The 17034-nt window shown below is 48.3% G+C and overlaps 2 protein-coding genes across 2 annotated transcripts in view; both read left to right on the forward strand.

Annotated features, from left to right (window-relative positions):
* Positions 1 to 515: 515 nt before the first annotated feature.
* On the forward strand, positions 516 to 9772 carry LOC136167502 (keratin, type I cytoskeletal 9-like). Its single transcript, XM_065935054.1, has 2 exons — positions 516 to 585; positions 9340 to 9772. The coding sequence occupies exon 2, from the start codon at positions 9365 to 9367 to the stop codon at positions 9770 to 9772; it is 408 nt and encodes a 135-aa protein (XP_065791126.1). The 5' UTR covers positions 516 to 585; positions 9340 to 9364.
* Positions 9773 to 10999: 1227 nt separating this feature from the next.
* Positions 11000 to 17034, forward strand: part of LOC136166986 (uncharacterized) — a 66789-nt gene continuing 60754 nt past the window's right edge. Inside the window, exon 1 of the mRNA XM_065934078.1 lies at positions 11000 to 11080. The gene's annotated coding sequence lies outside the window, so the exon portion shown is untranslated. The remainder of the gene's footprint in view (positions 11081 to 17034) is intronic.

The raw sequence follows: 17034 nt of genomic DNA on the forward strand, positions 1-17034 counted from the left end.
AAGTGTCTCGGTTCATCCATGTCGCCACAAAGTAGCATTGGCATATAGACATGATCACGCGTGAAATAGCTACTAGTGGGAAGCTGCCGGATAACCCGGAGAGCCCAGCCTGGTACTCTGTGATGGCCTGGTGGGGAGTGAGGGGAGGGCTGAGGTAGGCTCAAGAGGAAGGGGAGATATAGATATAGATAATTATATGTTTATATTATATATAATGTATATATTATATATATATATATATAATTATGACTGATTTGCTTTGTTGTATGGCATAAACCAACACAACATTGTAAAACAAGTATCTGCCAATTTAAAAACCAAAGGTGTGTGATCTCCAACTTAGCGTGAATTTAAGACAAAAGTGCCACTTATCTCAGAGAGACAACTTTTCAAGCCTGCTTCTGTTTCTCAAGTTTGTTTTGTTTTTCTGTCTCTCCTACCCTTTCCACCTTGGGCAAATACGGGAGATCCACACTGTGGCTCCAACACTTGGCACCCGTGGCGTTCTCCAGGCCTGAGAGGAGCGTCTGAGGGCGGCACTCCTGTCCCGGGGCTGCTGAGGGACTGTGCCCGGCTCCGTCTCAGGTGAGGCGTCAGCTGCTGCTCAGGCAGCCCCTCGCCTCTCGTCACCCTGGGTGACGGCAGCGACCGGTCCAGGGAGGGCCTGGGTGGGCTCAGCACAGGCAAGGGTGTTTCTGGATCTCTGAGAAGAAAATATTGGCGACAAGAAAGACATGCATTCATGAGTCTGGAACTCTCAAATCTTCCACAAGCCACCTGCTAATTCTTGAGAGGTATATGTGGGGAAAATGCCCTGCTTGATAATAACGAGAGTTTTAGCCTGAAGTTCCACACAAAATTTCTAATCTTAAGAAATATAAGAGGCCCTAGGTGAGATCTCACTCGTGGCCTAGACCAGTATTGGGCACAGTATGGAATAAGGACTACCTGGCTCATAATGACCTGAAGTACTGGTTGAAATCCAGATTGTTAACTCTCCCACAAGGCAAGGAAATTAGGAGTGATGGGGCCAGAATTACGCTGTTTTCATGATCAGTAACTAGTCATTATTTCCAGTCTAACCTGAAAGCAATTTGGTCTCTTTTCTTTCAGGGTCTTATGCTTCCTTTGGTCTTAGAGCTTCAAACTGAGGAGGGGGAGGGACAAGGGTTCTGAAAGAGGAGGGGATCCAGGCAAGGAAACAGTGTTGCCTTTGAACATTTTAAAAATAGTTTATTCTGGGGAAATGGTTCAAGAGAACAAAAGAAGGTGGGTCGGATTTTAGGAGAAGTAATGAAATTTTGTGAGAAAATAGCAGTTGAAGGAAAAAGCAAACTGAAATACAGCATGAGTTTAAACAGTTGATGTTAGAGACAGAAGTAGGAGCATCATACCTACAGAGAGGGAAATACAGTTCTACCATTCTGTTGTCCCCAGGACCGAGCAGAACTTAGTTAATTTAACTTACTGGTTTTCAACCCATCGCATCAGCCTGTAAATAAAGCACAGGACACTTTGTTGTGATTGCATAACAAATTGTAAATATTATCATCACAGGTAAACAAAGCAAACATGCTATTGACCAAAGGTGAGCTGTACAAGGGGAAAGACAGAACTGGGGGCACAAGCAGTCTCAGGCATAAAGAAAATGATGAGATTAGAGTGAAAGTGAGTACTGTAGCTATGTCCTATAGCTAATATTTCTTGAGAGCTTCCGTGTGTTGGACATTGAAGGCTGCAGATGTGTTATTATTTGCATCATCACGAGCAACTCCACGCAGTGGTGGTTATCATCCAGTTCCTCATCATACAGGTGAGGAAACAGAGGCCCAGGAAGGTTGAGTAAATTGCTCAGGATTGCAGAGCTAATATACTGAAGAGCAAAGCTTCCAAGCCAAGTGGTCCATCTCCAGAACCAAGGATTTTAGCCATTAGGCTACCACTTCTCCCTTCAATAAAAGCCAGCAAAAATTGCATGGCATTACAGAAGAGAGGCAGCAGAAGTGATGAAATGAATATGATGTATTGGAGGGAAGAGTGATGAGAAGTAGTGGGGGTAGGAGTTTATCTTCCTGCCTCATGCTAGGGTGCTAAAGTGGATCTACAATGGATACAGCAGATAAACATAATGTCTAGAATTATGGGGGCAACATTCCTGTGGCCAAAAGCTGTCTCTGGAGAGGGGAACTGGGGTTAGAAAAGTTGAATTTCTGTATTTGAGATGCTCTCATGTCCACATAGTATTTTCATAACAATATTTCCATTTATTTAGAAGTAGCTTCAACTGTGTAAATGCATTAAAACGTGAAATTCAAAATCATCTTTATATCTCATACATTTGCTAAGTGCTTGCCTTATCAGAATTGTTCTTTTCAGCTTTGAAGGATTTTTGTTTTTTAATGAAAAGCATTATAAATTTTAAAAATTAAAAATTGTTCCTGGTTATATTGTCCTGCATGGCTGAGAGAAGGTGTGGAACTATTAGAAGCAAACTGTATTTCAACCCTGCTTCTGGTAGGGAAGGAGAGTCTTTGAAGTCAGGCAGCAGGAGCTTTGATCCTCTGGAGTCGTAAGGAACAACTTGGAGTAAATGAATCAGGCGGCAGGGTGCCGGGAGGAGGCTGTCGGCCTCTCTGTGATGGTGTTCTTTGGTTTTGCAGGACTAATCTCAGAAATGTTGCATTAGGCTCAGTGCTGTGCATTTTTAGGCTGGAGTATTTTAGGCTGGAGTATTTTTCCATCTGTATAGTTCATGAAAGCAAGCACTTTTATGCTCCCTTTAAAATGAGAATCTCCTATTTGAATTGCCTGGTGAAGACATTTGAAGTAATTCATTAAGCATACATATGCATGCTCTATCTCCATCTATGTAGCTATCAGTTATCCTTTCCCTACTCACCTGCCTGTATTAGTCTGCTCAGGCTGCTATAACAGAATAGCATAGACTAAGTGGCTTAAACAAGAGACATTTCACACTTCTGCGAAGTCTAAGAGCAAGGCAGATCTACTTCCAGGTGAGTCCTCCATTTTTGGCTTGTAGATGGCCATCTCCTTGCTGTGTCCTCCTCACATGGTGGAGAGAGAAAGCTTTAGTGTTTTTTCTGTTTCTTATGAGAGCTAATCCTATCATGACAGCTCTACCCTCATGGCCTCTTCTAAACCTAGTTACCTCCTAAAACTCCATCTCCTAATTCCATCACACATAAGGGGATAGGGCTTCAATATATGAATCTGTGGAGGGGGACAAAAAAATTGTCTTAACTCTCTATATCTGTCTGTCTCTCTGTCTTTATGTGTAGGATAATAATAACAGTGGCTTATAATTCATTTCCCTGTGTTATTTTATCCTTCCAAAACTCATGTGAGGTAAATTGGCCATAGGAAAATCACTGATTTCACTGAAACGTTTGAAGGTTGAATTAACTTTGTGATCACACAATCAATAAATGATGATGCCACAATTCAACCCACATCTTCTCCATCCTCCTTTCCTCTTCTCTTCTCCCTTCCCACTTTCTGACTTTATTCGAGCCGCATTATTTACTAGCTTTTCCCTTAGTACATTGGTGTCCTTCTTCTGGGCCTTGGAGAGGTTATTCCCGTTATCTGCAATGCTTTTTCCTCAGGTATCTGACTCAGTTCCCTCCCGCTACACTGTTCAAATTCCACCTTCCCAGTAAGACTTATCCTGTTCTACTGTTTAACTGGAACACCTTGTTTCTCTGCCCAAACACTGCTCAATCTCTGTTGCATTTGTTACTAGGCTTCCCTGGAGGCTCAGTCAGTAAAGAATCCACCTGTAGTGCAGGAGACCTGGCCCGATCTCTGGGTCAGGAAGACCCCCTGGAGAAGGAAATGGCAACCCACTCCAGTATCCTTGCCTGGGAAATCCTGTGGACAGAGGAGCCTATAGGTGGGCTACAGTCCCTGGGGTTGCAGAGTCTGACACAACTTAGCAACTAAACCACACCACCAACTTGTCAGATAATTTACACTGATTTCTGTTCTCCCCTCTGACTACAGGATAGGCTACAGAGAGTCAGGAGTTTTGCCTTTATTGAACCTCCTGGAGGCCCAGCAAAACTCTAGGGTCTGCAAGAACTGGACACAGTTATACCTCTTATGTTTGGTATTTTAGCAGCCTATCTCAGAGCCAAGCCAGTTATTGAAGAGAATCTTTTCTGATACTTTAAGCAGTATGATCAACTTGAAGTAAACTTAAATTTTCAACAATTACAGAGCAGGCATGGACTCTTCCTTTGTTTCTCCAGACACATGAACCTGGATACAAAGTCCATCCTCTCTGGGTGAAGTGGGAACATACAAAGATGACTGGCGTAAGTTTCAATTGGATCAAAAGATGCACAAAAGAGACATTTAAACGTTTTCAAAAACGAAAACCATAAAGTGTGTTTCCTCTTCACACATCAGGGATTATCTAGCGTCTGGTGTGGTTCGAGTGGTGCAGGGGGAGAGAGAGAGACATAGAGAAGTAAGGATGAGCTACCCTGTCTCTCCCTCCTCTGGACCTTAGTTCTTCCTGGACTGTCACTCCTTACACTCAAAGCAGATTTCAGAAGTCAGCACACATGGTCATAATGTATGCCTAGCTCCACAACCCAGTCACTGGGACCCAGAAAATTTTGCAACCTTAAGTCTGCCTCAACACATCATGACTCATATATATCAATGAGTAAAGACACACAAACAGTAGTAGATTAACAGGAATAAGTTTTTACTTATATATAAATTACATATATACATATTTGTCCACAAAGCTGGGAAAGATAAGTGTCCATTGAGGCAAATGGGTAGGGGGAGAGGAAGCAGCTAAAGACAGCAGTAGAACTTGCCAGTTCCAAGTGTAGGGAAAATATCCAGAAGTTTGGGTCGGCCAAGTTTACAGTCAAACCAGGGATGGCATAGTGGATGATACATGCAGATTACTTTCCATCCTCCACATGGAACTTCTCAATTCTGGCATGTAGTTCTGAACTGGGCTCATGTGAGCTTCTCACCCTGCAAGACACACACACCCACCTTCCTCACCCATGCACATACAACACACACCTACTCGTGCATATCGCTGAGCGTGTGGTCCTTTGGCTCATTGCTGCTAAACGCAACATCGTGCTCCTCCAAAGTCAGAGGGGTGCCCTGAGTTGGGGTCCCAGGAGTTCTGGGTGCAGACGTTCCTCTCTTAATATATATGGTGCTATCCCCCATCGTACTACGTGGGTTTGGGCTGGGGAGGCCTGGGTGCTTTGTGTGAATGGGACAGCAGAAGTGTACCCAGTCACAGCGGGTGAGGTGCTGGCCCCCGTCACCCGCTCTGTGCTTTGCATATATGAGTTCCGAGCCCAGTGGCAGGTGCTGACACTGGGGCCTCCCATCCGAGATGAGATGTGGCTCCTTCCATGTGTTCACCCATGGTGTATTGGCCAGGTGGGTCCCAGTTGTACTGATGGGAAGTGTGGATACCAGGTCCTCCATTCCTGGGAATGATGAGGTTCCCTCCTATACCACCACTTGGATCTTGGACAGGTGAACCCCTTGTGTTTGGAAATCAGGTGGAACTTCTAGTGGGTTTCAAGCCAGGGGTGGGTCTCACACTTGGAAATCCAATGGATGCAGTGTTGTTCTAGTGAAAAGTTGAAATTGACTTGTCCCTTGACACAAATTTCTTCTTCATGGTGATGGGATTTGTAACTGTAGATTGTCTACACTCATGTGGGTCCTGGGTGCAGTGATGGGAAGTGGTAACACCCCGACCTCTAACCATAAGGATGGTGGTTTCCCCTGCCGTGACTCTACCACCTGGACTTGGCTGAAGGAGACCCCAGGCGTTTGGATTCAAGTTGGAACCAGATATGTGCCCGGATGCTGGGATGGGGGCTTGCTGTTCCTACTGCAGCAGGCAGCTGTAATGAGATGAGCCCATGGTGATCTGGCCACAGTAGGAACACAGGTGGTGCTGGGTGTCCCACACAGTTCTGTGCAAAAGTGAGGTGGGCCAGATGCTTCTGAATCAGTGAGGCCTAGGGCATTCACACCAACCCCAAACTCCCACCAGCCATAGAGGCTGCAGCCCCATCAACAGTGGGCCTCATGTGGCACTAGCAGACAGCAAGCTACTGTCTCCAGTACTGGGCACTGTGGTATCCACTCCAAAACCAGAAGTAGCAGATACATTCCTGGGGAAGATACCTGAGTTGTAGACAGGCCAGCTGCATGTTGATGGTGGTGGTGGAAGACAGGGGATCTGGTAGACTTGAATCCATTATCCTTCCTCTGGGTGGCTGGACTGCAGAAGAGGTTTGCTTTTCGTCTTGTGCTAGGGCTAATGGGTTTCCCAGTGGAATAGACTTGTTAGGCTTCTTCCTATTGTTGGCCCCAGATGTGGGTTCATATGGTGAGTTCTGGGTCCAAGCTTCTGGGTTTCAAGCTTCACTTGAAACATGGGTACCTCTTTTGACCAACTCCACAGGTAAATAAGTTGAGGCTTGGGTCCAGGCATTGCTGCCACTGGGTGCTGTGTTCTCAGAACCAGGAACAGCCATATGATATGAGTAGTGTTTCTCCTTGGAGTCAGAGGTAGATGGGAAAGTAAAGTCTGAGGAGGAGGTGCATCCATAGCATTGGTGTCAAACTGGTTTGACATCTGTAGAGATGCTGACTGCTGAAGCATAGATAACTGCGGAAGCCATAGATGGGGGTTAGGGGAAAACAGGAGCTCAAGCAATAGATGGGGGGCTGGGGGAGGCAGGACCTAAAGCCATAATTTGGGTACTGAGGGAAACAGCCAAAGCCCTAGAGAGGGAGCCAGGGAAGACAGGACCAAAAACTGTAGATGGGGGGCTAGGGGAGAAAGTGGACGGAACCCTAGATGGAGGGATGGGGAAGACACTGGCTGGAGTCCTACATGGTGGGGCCGGGGAAGACAGGACCCAAGGTTGTAGATGGGGGACCAAGGGAGACATTAGCCAGAGTCCCAGGTCGGGGACCTGGAAAGGCGGCAGCCGGAGCCCCAGATCGGGGCCCAGGAAAGGCGGCAGGCTGATTCCCATATGAGGGCCTGGGAAAGGCGGCAGCCGGAGCCCCAGATGAGGGCCCGGGGAAGGCGGCAGCAGGAGCCCCAGATGAGGGCCCGGGGAAGGCGGCAGCCGGAGCCCCAGATGAGGGTCCGGGAAAGGCGGCAGCCTGGCCCCCAGGTGGGGGCCCGGGGAAGGCGGCAGCCGGAGCCCCAGATGAGGGCCCGGGAAAGGTGGCAGTCTGACCCCCAGGTAGGGGCCCGGGGAAGGCGGCAGCCACAGCCCCATATGAGGGCCCGGGAAAGGCGGCAGTCTGACCCCCAGGTAGGGGCCCGGGGAAGGCGGCAGCCGGAGTCCCAGATGAGGGCCCGGGAAAGGCGGCAGTCTGTCCCCCAGGTAGGGGCCCGGGGAAGGTGGCAGCCGGAGCCCCAGATGAGGGCTCGGGGAAGGCAGCAGCCGGAGCCCCAGATGAGGGCCCGGGAAAGGCGGCAGACTGACCCCAAGGTGGGGGCCCGGGAAAGCCAGCAGCCGGAGCCCCAGATGAGGGCCCGGGAAAGGCGGCAGCCGGAGCCCCAGATGAGGGCCCGGGAAAGGCGGCAATCGGACCCCCAGGTGGGGGCCCGGGGAAGGCGGCAGCCGGAGCCCCAGATGAGGGCCCGGGGAAGGCGGCAGCCGGAGCCCCAGATGAGGGCCCAGGGAAGGCGGCAATCGGACCCCCAGGTGGGGGCCTGGGGAAGGCGGCAGCCGGAGCCCCAGATGAGGGCCCGGGAAAGGCGGCAGACTGATCCCCAGGTGGGGGCCCGGGAAAGGCGGCAGCCAGAGCCCCAAATGAGGGTCCCAGAAAGGCGGCAGCCTGGCCCCCAGGTGGGGGCCCGGGGAAGGCGGCAGCCGGAGCCCCAGGTGGTGGCCCGGGAAAGGCGGCAGCCGGAGCCCCAGATGGGGGCCCGGGAAAGGCGGCAGCCTGGCCCCCAGGTGGGGGCCCGGGGAAGGCGGCAGACTGACCCCCAGGTAGGGGCCCGGGAAAGGCGGTAGTCTGACCCCCAGGTAGGGGCCCGGGGAAGGCGGCAGTCGGAGCCCCAGATGAGGGCCCGGGAAAGGCGGCAGCCGGAGCCTCAGATGAGGGCCCGGGGAAGGCGGCAGCCGGAGCCCCAGATGAGGGCCCGGGGAAGGCGGCAGCCGGAGCCCCAGATGAGGGACCGGGAAAGGCGGCAGACTGACCCCCAGCTGGGGGCCCGGGAAAGGCGGCAGCCTGATATCCAGGTGATGGCCCGGGGAAGATGGCAGTCGGAGCCCCAGATGAGGGCCGGGAAAGGCGGCAGCCTGATTACCATGTGGCGGCCCAGGGAAGGCGGCAGCCGGAGCCCCAGATGGGGGCCCGGGAAAGGCGGCAGCCTGACCTCCGGGTGGGGGCCCACGGAAGACGACAGCCTCACCCCCAGGTGGGGGCCCGGGGAAGATGGCAGCCGGAGCCCCAGATGGGGGCTTGGGAAAAACAGGCTCTCTGCTGCCCATCAGTGGCTGCAAATGTGGGGTGAGGGTTGGTTTGGGAGTGAAAGGCATAGTTAAAGATTGAAGCAGGACAGGAGACCTTCGGCACAAATGCGCTGGTGGTGTCTGGTCTCCCTGCAGTGCGTGTCTGCTCCACCCCAATACCTGGGGGAGACTGAAAGGTTACAGCATGAGCCGGGGGAGTAGTGTCCATGTCAGTGACGTCCTGATCTGAAGGAGACAGGAAGGTTACACTTGGAGATGCTGTGACTGTGGTGGTAAAAGGGACTCCAGTAGAAGTTGTAGCAGGGGGAGCGATGGGATGGTCTGGAAGAGGGGTGAGTAAGTATGAGGGAGGGGGAGAATCTACACACATGGTTGTTGGGGATTCATTTTTGTCGGGTGGCTGGAAGGGGAGGGTTGGGGTGCTCAGGGGTGTGGAGAGGTCAGAAATAGAAGGTGGTGTTGCTATGACTGAGCACGAAGTGCCCGCATCCTCCTTGAGGGCAGTTCCCACAGTGGGATTGGAAACTGGAGGCAGAGCATCTGCAGGACTAGCAGAATGAGAGTCCACGGGGGCTGTGTGTCTTGTCACCTGATCCATATAAGGTGTCAGGCAAGGTGGAAGGCCAGCCAGATTGGGGAATCTGGAGGACAGGTCGGCCAAGTTGGTGGTGGTAGGAGGGACCTGCAACGTGTGACTGACCGGAGGCAGGGAGCCTGTGGTCCCTGGGGCAGGCGGGGCGGCGCTGCGGCGTCGCATGGCCTTCCTTGCATCTCTCAGGATTCTGTTCCTCTGATGGTCCCTGTTTTGTTTCAGGGTGCCCCGGGTTTTGGCGCGAGTCATGGCTGGAAGCTTCGGAGGCAGGGGAAGGTCACTGCGACCCCAGGGCAGCGGCAGCGGGGGCGGCAGTGGCGGCAGCAGTGGCGGCAGTGGCAGAAAAAGCGGCGGGGGCATCGTCCTCTTGCGGGGGCGCCCACTGCCGGCGGCTCCCAGGGGAGAAGAGCTTCTCCGCGGGGTGTCTGAAGGTGGCTCACGCTGCAGCGCCTTCCCGGACATCGGTGACTCTGGGCAGCCGGGTTGGTGGTCTTCACCCAGCACCACTTCTACTGGCCTCTCGGGCAGCGGGCTGCAGCGCGGACTTGGGGCAGAGAGCACCGTGGCCAGGGGGCCAGGCTGCGAGGGAGGCCGGCCGTCTCCAGCAGTGCCGTCTGAGCAGATGGCGGGGGTTTGGGAGGAAGGCTTCGTCTGAGACACCTGGGCTTTCTCAATGAAGTTGCCTCCTGGGTGCCCCGGAAGGAGGTTTGGAGGCTCGGGAGGGCAATGGAGGGGCGGGAGGAGCCCGCCGGTCTCCTGGGGCCTAGGTGTCATTGTCATAGCCCCGCTGAGGTCCGGACTCATCTTTCCGTTGTCCTCTCCTTCGGCCTCTGTGTGACCTTCCTCCTCTGTCACGCCTTCCCTGTGATCTTCCTGGACCATGGCCTTACTCTCCTTTGCGCGAGGAAGTGGGCGGTGACTGGTTGGTACCGGCTTCCCAGCCTTGGCTACCTGAACAGGTAGCTCAGGGAGTGAACGCAGGAAAGTAATTTTGCGCCCCGGTGGAGGAATTCTGACGGTTCTTGAAGGTCCGAACATCATGGAATTACGAGTGGACAGGACGGGCTGCTGCTTCGGCCGCTCCCTCAAGTTTACCAGGGGTAGCACGCCCATTCAGGAGTACCCAGCCTGCTGGATTGGGTACCACCTTTTCGGCGCACTGTAAGAGCCGGATGATGAGGGCACTCGATCCTGGTTGAGCAGCCTGCGACCAGGTTGTAAAGCAGGAGCTGGGGCGGCGGGGTGACCCCGGCCAGATGTGGCACCCTGCGGGCGCAAAACCAGTGAGCACCGGCCCAGCGGGCGCCGACGGCGGAGCGCAGAAAGAAGTTTACACAGTAAATTGCCCATATAGGACAGATTGTGCGCCAAATAACCCGAGAATAGAATGTGAAACTGGGAGAGTGTCTCCCTAGCTTCTTACTCCTCTCGTGGTCAAACACGCACTGGAGAGAGGAGGACTCAGCCTGGCATTTGTGACATGTCCATGGTATACGCATCACAGAGAAAATGTGCTGTGCGCGCACGTGGCAAACTCTGGGGCAAAGGACGGGGCCCAGCGCATGACCCCTCCCAGACTCTCTAGCCGCTGAGACCTCCCACTGTGGGTGGCAGGTGTTTGGCACCAGATGGGCCACCATGCAGAGACTGTTCAGGACCGTGGGGGCCGCCTTCTCTAGAGCTCATCCCATCTAGCTCCTCATCATGCAGCCCCCTTGGTGCCTGCGTGTGTATCTGCCGGCCCTTCCCTGCCTGGGTCTCAGAGACCTGTGCAAAGCTGACTGCAGGAGCCACCCACCCTCCCGGGGGTGGTCCAGCACCTGTGGGGAACTCCCCAGCTTCTCTGCGAGGCCAGGAGCCAGAAGCACCTTCTCCGCCGCGGCTCCTCTGCCATCATCACCAGCCGGAATGCAGAGCCCTCACATGGCCAGGTGCTGCACCCCACCACGGCCTTTCCTGGCGGGTAAGCCTCTTTCTTCACTTCTTTTTAGCAATTTGGTACAACAGTTAAATCTTAGACTGTTCTTCAGGGTGTGCAGATGGTAATGGCTTAGCCAGGATGTGACCCAAACCTGCTCTGGGCTGTGGTGCCTCCCCGCCATACATGCTTCACGTGTTACTGCTCTTTTCTTGTACACCTTATGGCACTTAGCCCTAAGTGTCATACCTATAATGAGTCTGTATCCTACCCTGTAGAAGGTTTTCTTTTGCTCAATTCATGAATTGATCACCTACTGCACTGGGTTCTGATCTCAGAAGATGCGGGTTAAGTACCACTAGTTGTCAGCATAGCACCAGCGGAGGTTTTCCCTTTGGTATAGTTTGAAGGATCCAGATATGTAAAGATGATAGTCTAGATAAATCATGGGCTTTCCTGAAAGAAATTTACCAGTGCATTATTCTGTATGGATTAGAAGACCATTTCTATGGCCTTCCTGGAGTGTGTTCAGTAAGGCAGCTCATTCATGTTGGGAAAGCAAACACATCACTTATTGCAGCTTCACAGTGGAGCCCTGTGTCAGCTTCAAATAGTCAGTACAATTTGGTCACTGTGAGCATGTCAGCTGGGTCCACTCTTTACTACCATATATATTTCTAGAGATCCTTATGCCCAGGAGAGAAGTCACACTCTTGGGTGTCTAGGACAAGGGAGACATGTTATTATTCACAAGGTAGAAGCTTCAAAATAATAGGAAAGAACTGAAAACTCCTAGTCTAACATGGCTTTATCGAGTTTGAATCTTGTTTCTTTGGCTTACTTCATTGGAGTGTTTTCTTTCTCCTGGGCTGACATTGTGTGTTACACAGCAGGCATGTGACAGGTAGAGGTTTCAGAACCCAGAATTGTATTGATCAGTGAAACTTTATTTATATATTTTAGTTTAAAATCTATTTAAAATAACACTGGACATAATTCATATATTATAAATTAGTTTGCCCTCTGCTCTTGAGATTCTTTTTATAGTATGTCAGAGCAAATTTGGACTTCCATCCCCAAGAAGATTTGAGATTGGAGGATGCAAAAGGTTTTTCTCAGATCTAAATTATGTCTGAAAAAAGCGAGAAATATCATAAGCCCTATCTGACCTCTCTAGGAGCAGAAATGATTTACAGCCATGGCATTTAACCATAATTCCTTGATCTCATTTGAGAAGAGTTCAGTAAGGAACAATCTCTTCATTTTTGTTTCTTCCTTATTTTCTTGTCTTGCTTACCAACAATCCATTGTAATCTATGAATTAATATGGCAGCAGGCTGAGTAGTCTCTGGAGCTCATTCAAGTAACTTTTTTCCCTAAAATAACTTTAATTTCCTTGTTTTTCAGCTCCTCTTCTTTCCTTGCCCTTTACTATAACCAGAACTCACCAAAAGCTAACTGGCTTTGTGCAGACCCTTCTTAGGACAATCTTTCCTTAGTTATTTTATTCATTACTCTGTTTCATTTTTTGCCTTCTTGAAATATGTTGAAATCTTTCTGTAGTTGATGACTTCCACAACCTCTTGGCTTTTATTGGCTTATTAATTTTGGTATTTCTACACTTTGATTTAAGTATTGTTTCAGAAGGTACAGAAAGTAAATATGTGTCCTAGTCTGCCATCTTGAGCTGAAAATCCCTGACAATTTTAGCATCCAGCATTCCCATGGGGTGGGGCGGGGACCTTGGCATTAATAGGAGTAACACTCAAGATTTCAGCTTTTCTTGGGCAGTCACTAAAGACATAGTGTGTGGTAATTTATAATCGGAAAATAATAACTATTTCATGGAATTTATTTGAGGATTACATTAGATAATGAACATACAAGTGCTTTCTAAAGTTTCAAAGTCCATAAAAATGTTTTTTGTTATTGATTTGGTGCTACTTCAGTTTTACTTGACAGTGATTTATGACCTTGCTTATGTGAGAAGATGCCTTCTGATTTGTTGTTTTGAAAGTTAGATTATATTTTTCAACAGCTCAATGAAAATAACATCATTTCTGAAGGTTAAGGGTGAAGCTCTAAATGTTTCTTGGTAGCTATCACTTTATAATATTTTCAGCAGCTAATTCACTCATGTATTCCTCCTCCCAGTTTTGTTGTGGACCTACTACCAGCCAGATCTTTACCTCAGCTGTTGGAAAACATTTTCCAGATTTTTAAATATGTATCTTAGGCTTGGTGGGCCGTATACAGTTTCTGTAGCTTCTTCTCCTCTTTCTTCAGCAGCCTTTCAAAATGTGAGGCTCAGGATTAGCTTACCGGTCATAAAAGAGCAGGCTGAGCTCACAGTGATTTGTGAGCAATTATTTGCCAGCCCCTGCTCTACGTTGTCACCGAGTGAAAGGTGCGTTTTTGAGTAAATCATGTCTTTGAGTCAGCTCTTAGTCTTCCGGAGCTTGTCCTTACTCTCTTGCAGTTTCGAATCAACAGGGCCTTCAGAGAGATCCTGTTAAAACATAAATCAGAGCGTGTTGCTCAGATCTCCTCAGTGACTCGCTCCGAGCAGCAAGCAGTGTCCTCAGAGCGCCTCCGCAGGCCTCGGGAGCTGGGTCTCTGCTCCCTGACTTGTCACTTCTCCTCTCCACTTTGCTCACTGTGTTTCCCACACACCGACATCCTTTCTGTTCCTTGAATACTCTAGGCGCATTCTTGCCGCCTCCTCTTTCCATCTGACACTTCCCTCTGCTGGTAATATTCATTCCCCAGATATGCACTTTGCTCCCTTCCACAGACACCTTAAATTCCTTGATAAATTTTATCTTCCCCATAAAGCGTTCATTTATTACTTAATTTCAAGTGGCAGGTTCCTTCTATCAGCCATCTCCATCTCCCTACCATGCTTTCTGTTTTTTCTCCAGCATTTACCTGACATACTAGTTATTCTATGCATCTGTTTAATTTTTATTTACATATTTACACTTGTATTTGTATATTTGCTTGTTTATTTTTGTCTGTCCCCTCAATTGGAGAGAGGGTATAGTCCTCTGGGTTGATCACTGCTGTGTCATCAACCTATAACATACTGAAGAATGGTGCCTGAAATTTGATAAGGGATTAAGAAATTGGCCACATAGCTAAATATGTGCATAAATTAATGAACAAATCTACAAGCTTCTGGATTGAGGGCTAATGAAAAGAGGAAGGCAAATGGTTGGGACAGGGTACTACAAGAAGTAGAATTTGAAATACTCTGATAGCTGTCCTAATAGATAAGGGTTTTATTAATTTAGATAGTTTTAATGAGAAAGCTGGGAACTAGGGAAAAGCAGCATCAAGATTTTTCTAATGTATTGTATAGAGTTCTTTTTAAGTGTGCACAGATATCACTGAAAAATCTATGCGTGTGTGCATGCCTCTGTTGCTTTAGTGCTCTACGAGCCCCTCAAGGACAGGGGTATAGTAAGCAGCAGTATCTTTCCTTTCAGTTCAGTTCAGTCGCTGAGTCGTGTCCGACTCTTTGCAACTCCATGAACCACAGCACACCAGGCCTCCCTGTCCATCACCAAATCCCGGGGTCCACCCAAACCCATGTCCATTGTGTCAGTGATGCCATGCAACCAGCCCACCCTCTGTCATCCCCTTCTCTTCCTGCCCTCAATCTTTCCCAGCATCAGGGTTTTTTCAAATGAGTCAACTCTCCACATCAGGCGGCCAAAGTATTGGAGTTTCAGCTTCAACATCAGTCCTTCCAATGAACATCCAGGACTGATCTCCTTTAGAATGGCCTGGTTGGATCTCCTTGCAGTCCAAGGGACTCTCAAGAGTCTTCTCCAACACCACAGTTCAAAAGCATCAATTTTTCAGTACTCGGCTTTCTTCACAGTCCAACTCTCACATCCATACATGACCACTGGAAAAACCATAGCCTTGACTACATGGACCTTTGTTGGCAAAGTAATGTCTCTGCTTTTTAATATGCGCTCTAGGTTGGTCATAACTTTCCTTCCAAGGAGTAAGCGTCTTTTAATTTCATGGCTGCAATCACCATCTGCAGTGATTTTGGAACCCCAAAAGATAGTCTGACCCTGTTTCCACTGTTTCTCCATCTATTTCCCATGAAGTGCTGGGACCAGATGCCATGATCTTAGTTTTCGGAATGTTGAGCTTTAAGCCAACTTTTCCACTCTCCTCTTTCACTTTCATCAAAGGGCTTTTTAGTTCCTCTTCATTTTCTGCCATAAGGGTGGTGTCATCTGCATATCTGAGGTTATTGATATTTCTCCTGGCAATCTTGATTTCAGTTTGTGCTTCTTCCAGCCCAGCGTTTCTCATGATGTACTCTGCATATAAGTTAAATAAGCAGGGTGACAATATACAGCCTTGATGTACTCCTTTTCCTATTTGGAACCAGCCTGTTGTTCCATGTCCAGTTCTAACTGTTGCTTCCTGACCTGCAGATAGGTTTCTCAAGAGGCAGGTCAGGTGGTCTGGTATTCCCATCTCTTTTAGAATTTTCCAGTTTATTGTGATCCACATAGTCTTAATTTGTTCAAAATTATATCATAATTTATTTGCAACCATGAAACTAGACTTAGTTTTTGAGTAGACCCTCCCTAGAAATCTGTGACATTAATAAAAGCAACAAATATGTGTTCAGCTTCCAATGATACACATAATACAAACTCAATTATGGGCCATCCATTTTAATGAAGGCATGAAGTAATTTAACAGATAGAGAGCAAAGAGAATATTAAGTTTTGTCCTCCGTTAATATTAGTAATGGGTAAAGTGGGCTCCAACACCTTCAAGATAGCTTGAGACCATCATCTCTATGTAATGGCAGAGGGATGTTCAGCTAGGATATTGTTCTCTGTCACTCAGAAAAATACCCATAATGTATAATAATACTTACTGAGTCAGATATGGGACATTTGGGTGATTAGGAGTCCTTTAGCATGGTTCTTTCAGATGCCTTAGCTACAAGATGAAGCTAGCAGCTTTGGACACTTTCAGGAATGAAGAGTTTGTTTGAATGTTAATTTTTGTGCTGAATGAAATGAGCTCATTTCTTCTTGAAAGCCTCCCACATATCATTTCTAACCTCTGTTTTCTTTTTGGAAAGACTTTTAGAAATTAAAGATCAAGATAAAAAATAAATCATGACTTAAATGATACATGGAATATTTTTCTGACTTAAAAGACCATGCAGAATTAAATATGACCCAGTTCAAATCTGAGCTACTAGGATTTCTCTGGTAGCTCAGATTATAAAGAATCTGCTTCCAATGGAGGAGACCCAGTTTCAATCCCTGGGTTGGGAAGATCCCCCGGAGAAGGAAATGGCAACCCATTCCAATATTCTTGCCTGGAAAATCCCATAGACAGAGGAGCTTGGCAGGCTATAGTCCATAGGGTCACAAAGAGTCAGACAAGACTGAAGCGACTTAGACTAGCACAGTTCAAATGTTAATTTCATTTTAATGTGTATAATGGAGTGGAATGTACTAGGTGCCAGAAAAGAAGAATTCACCCTACCTATTTGAAACTGCAGCACAGCACACACACACTTCAGTTACCAGTTCCATTCATTCCACAGAATTATCCTCATAAAACATAGTGTTCTATATACCTGGGATGTATCTCACTTAGTTTTAAGAATTTCCAGATAACTCTTTATACATCATATATAGTGTTACAATTCCAATCTTGCCAAGTCCTGTACCAGTTACATAGAACACAGCACATTTATTTCTCTGGGTTGTTCAGATCCCAGTGAAAGAAGAATGGAATGGGACCAAAGAGGTCAGGATTCTTGTCCCAGATTTACCATAAAATAATTGTGTTCTCAGGAAAATTGCAGTTATTCTAGACCCCTTTCCTTTTTTTCTTTCCACAGAGTTGCACTAGATGACACCAAATAACATCCCACTCTTTGCAGTAATATCTTCGATGTTATTGGTATTCTGAAACAAATGAAGACAATGACACCTGAAACT

The sequence above is a fragment of the Muntiacus reevesi genome, chromosome 4, assembly GCF_963930625.1.
Source record: "Muntiacus reevesi chromosome 4, mMunRee1.1, whole genome shotgun sequence".
Classification (NCBI taxonomy): domain Eukaryota; kingdom Metazoa; phylum Chordata; class Mammalia; order Artiodactyla; family Cervidae; genus Muntiacus; species Muntiacus reevesi.

Coding starts and splice junctions, on each gene's coding strand:
- LOC136167502 (XM_065935054.1), top strand. CDS start 9,365: ATGGCTGGAAGCTTCGGAGGCAGGGGAAGGTCACTGCGACCCCAGGGC.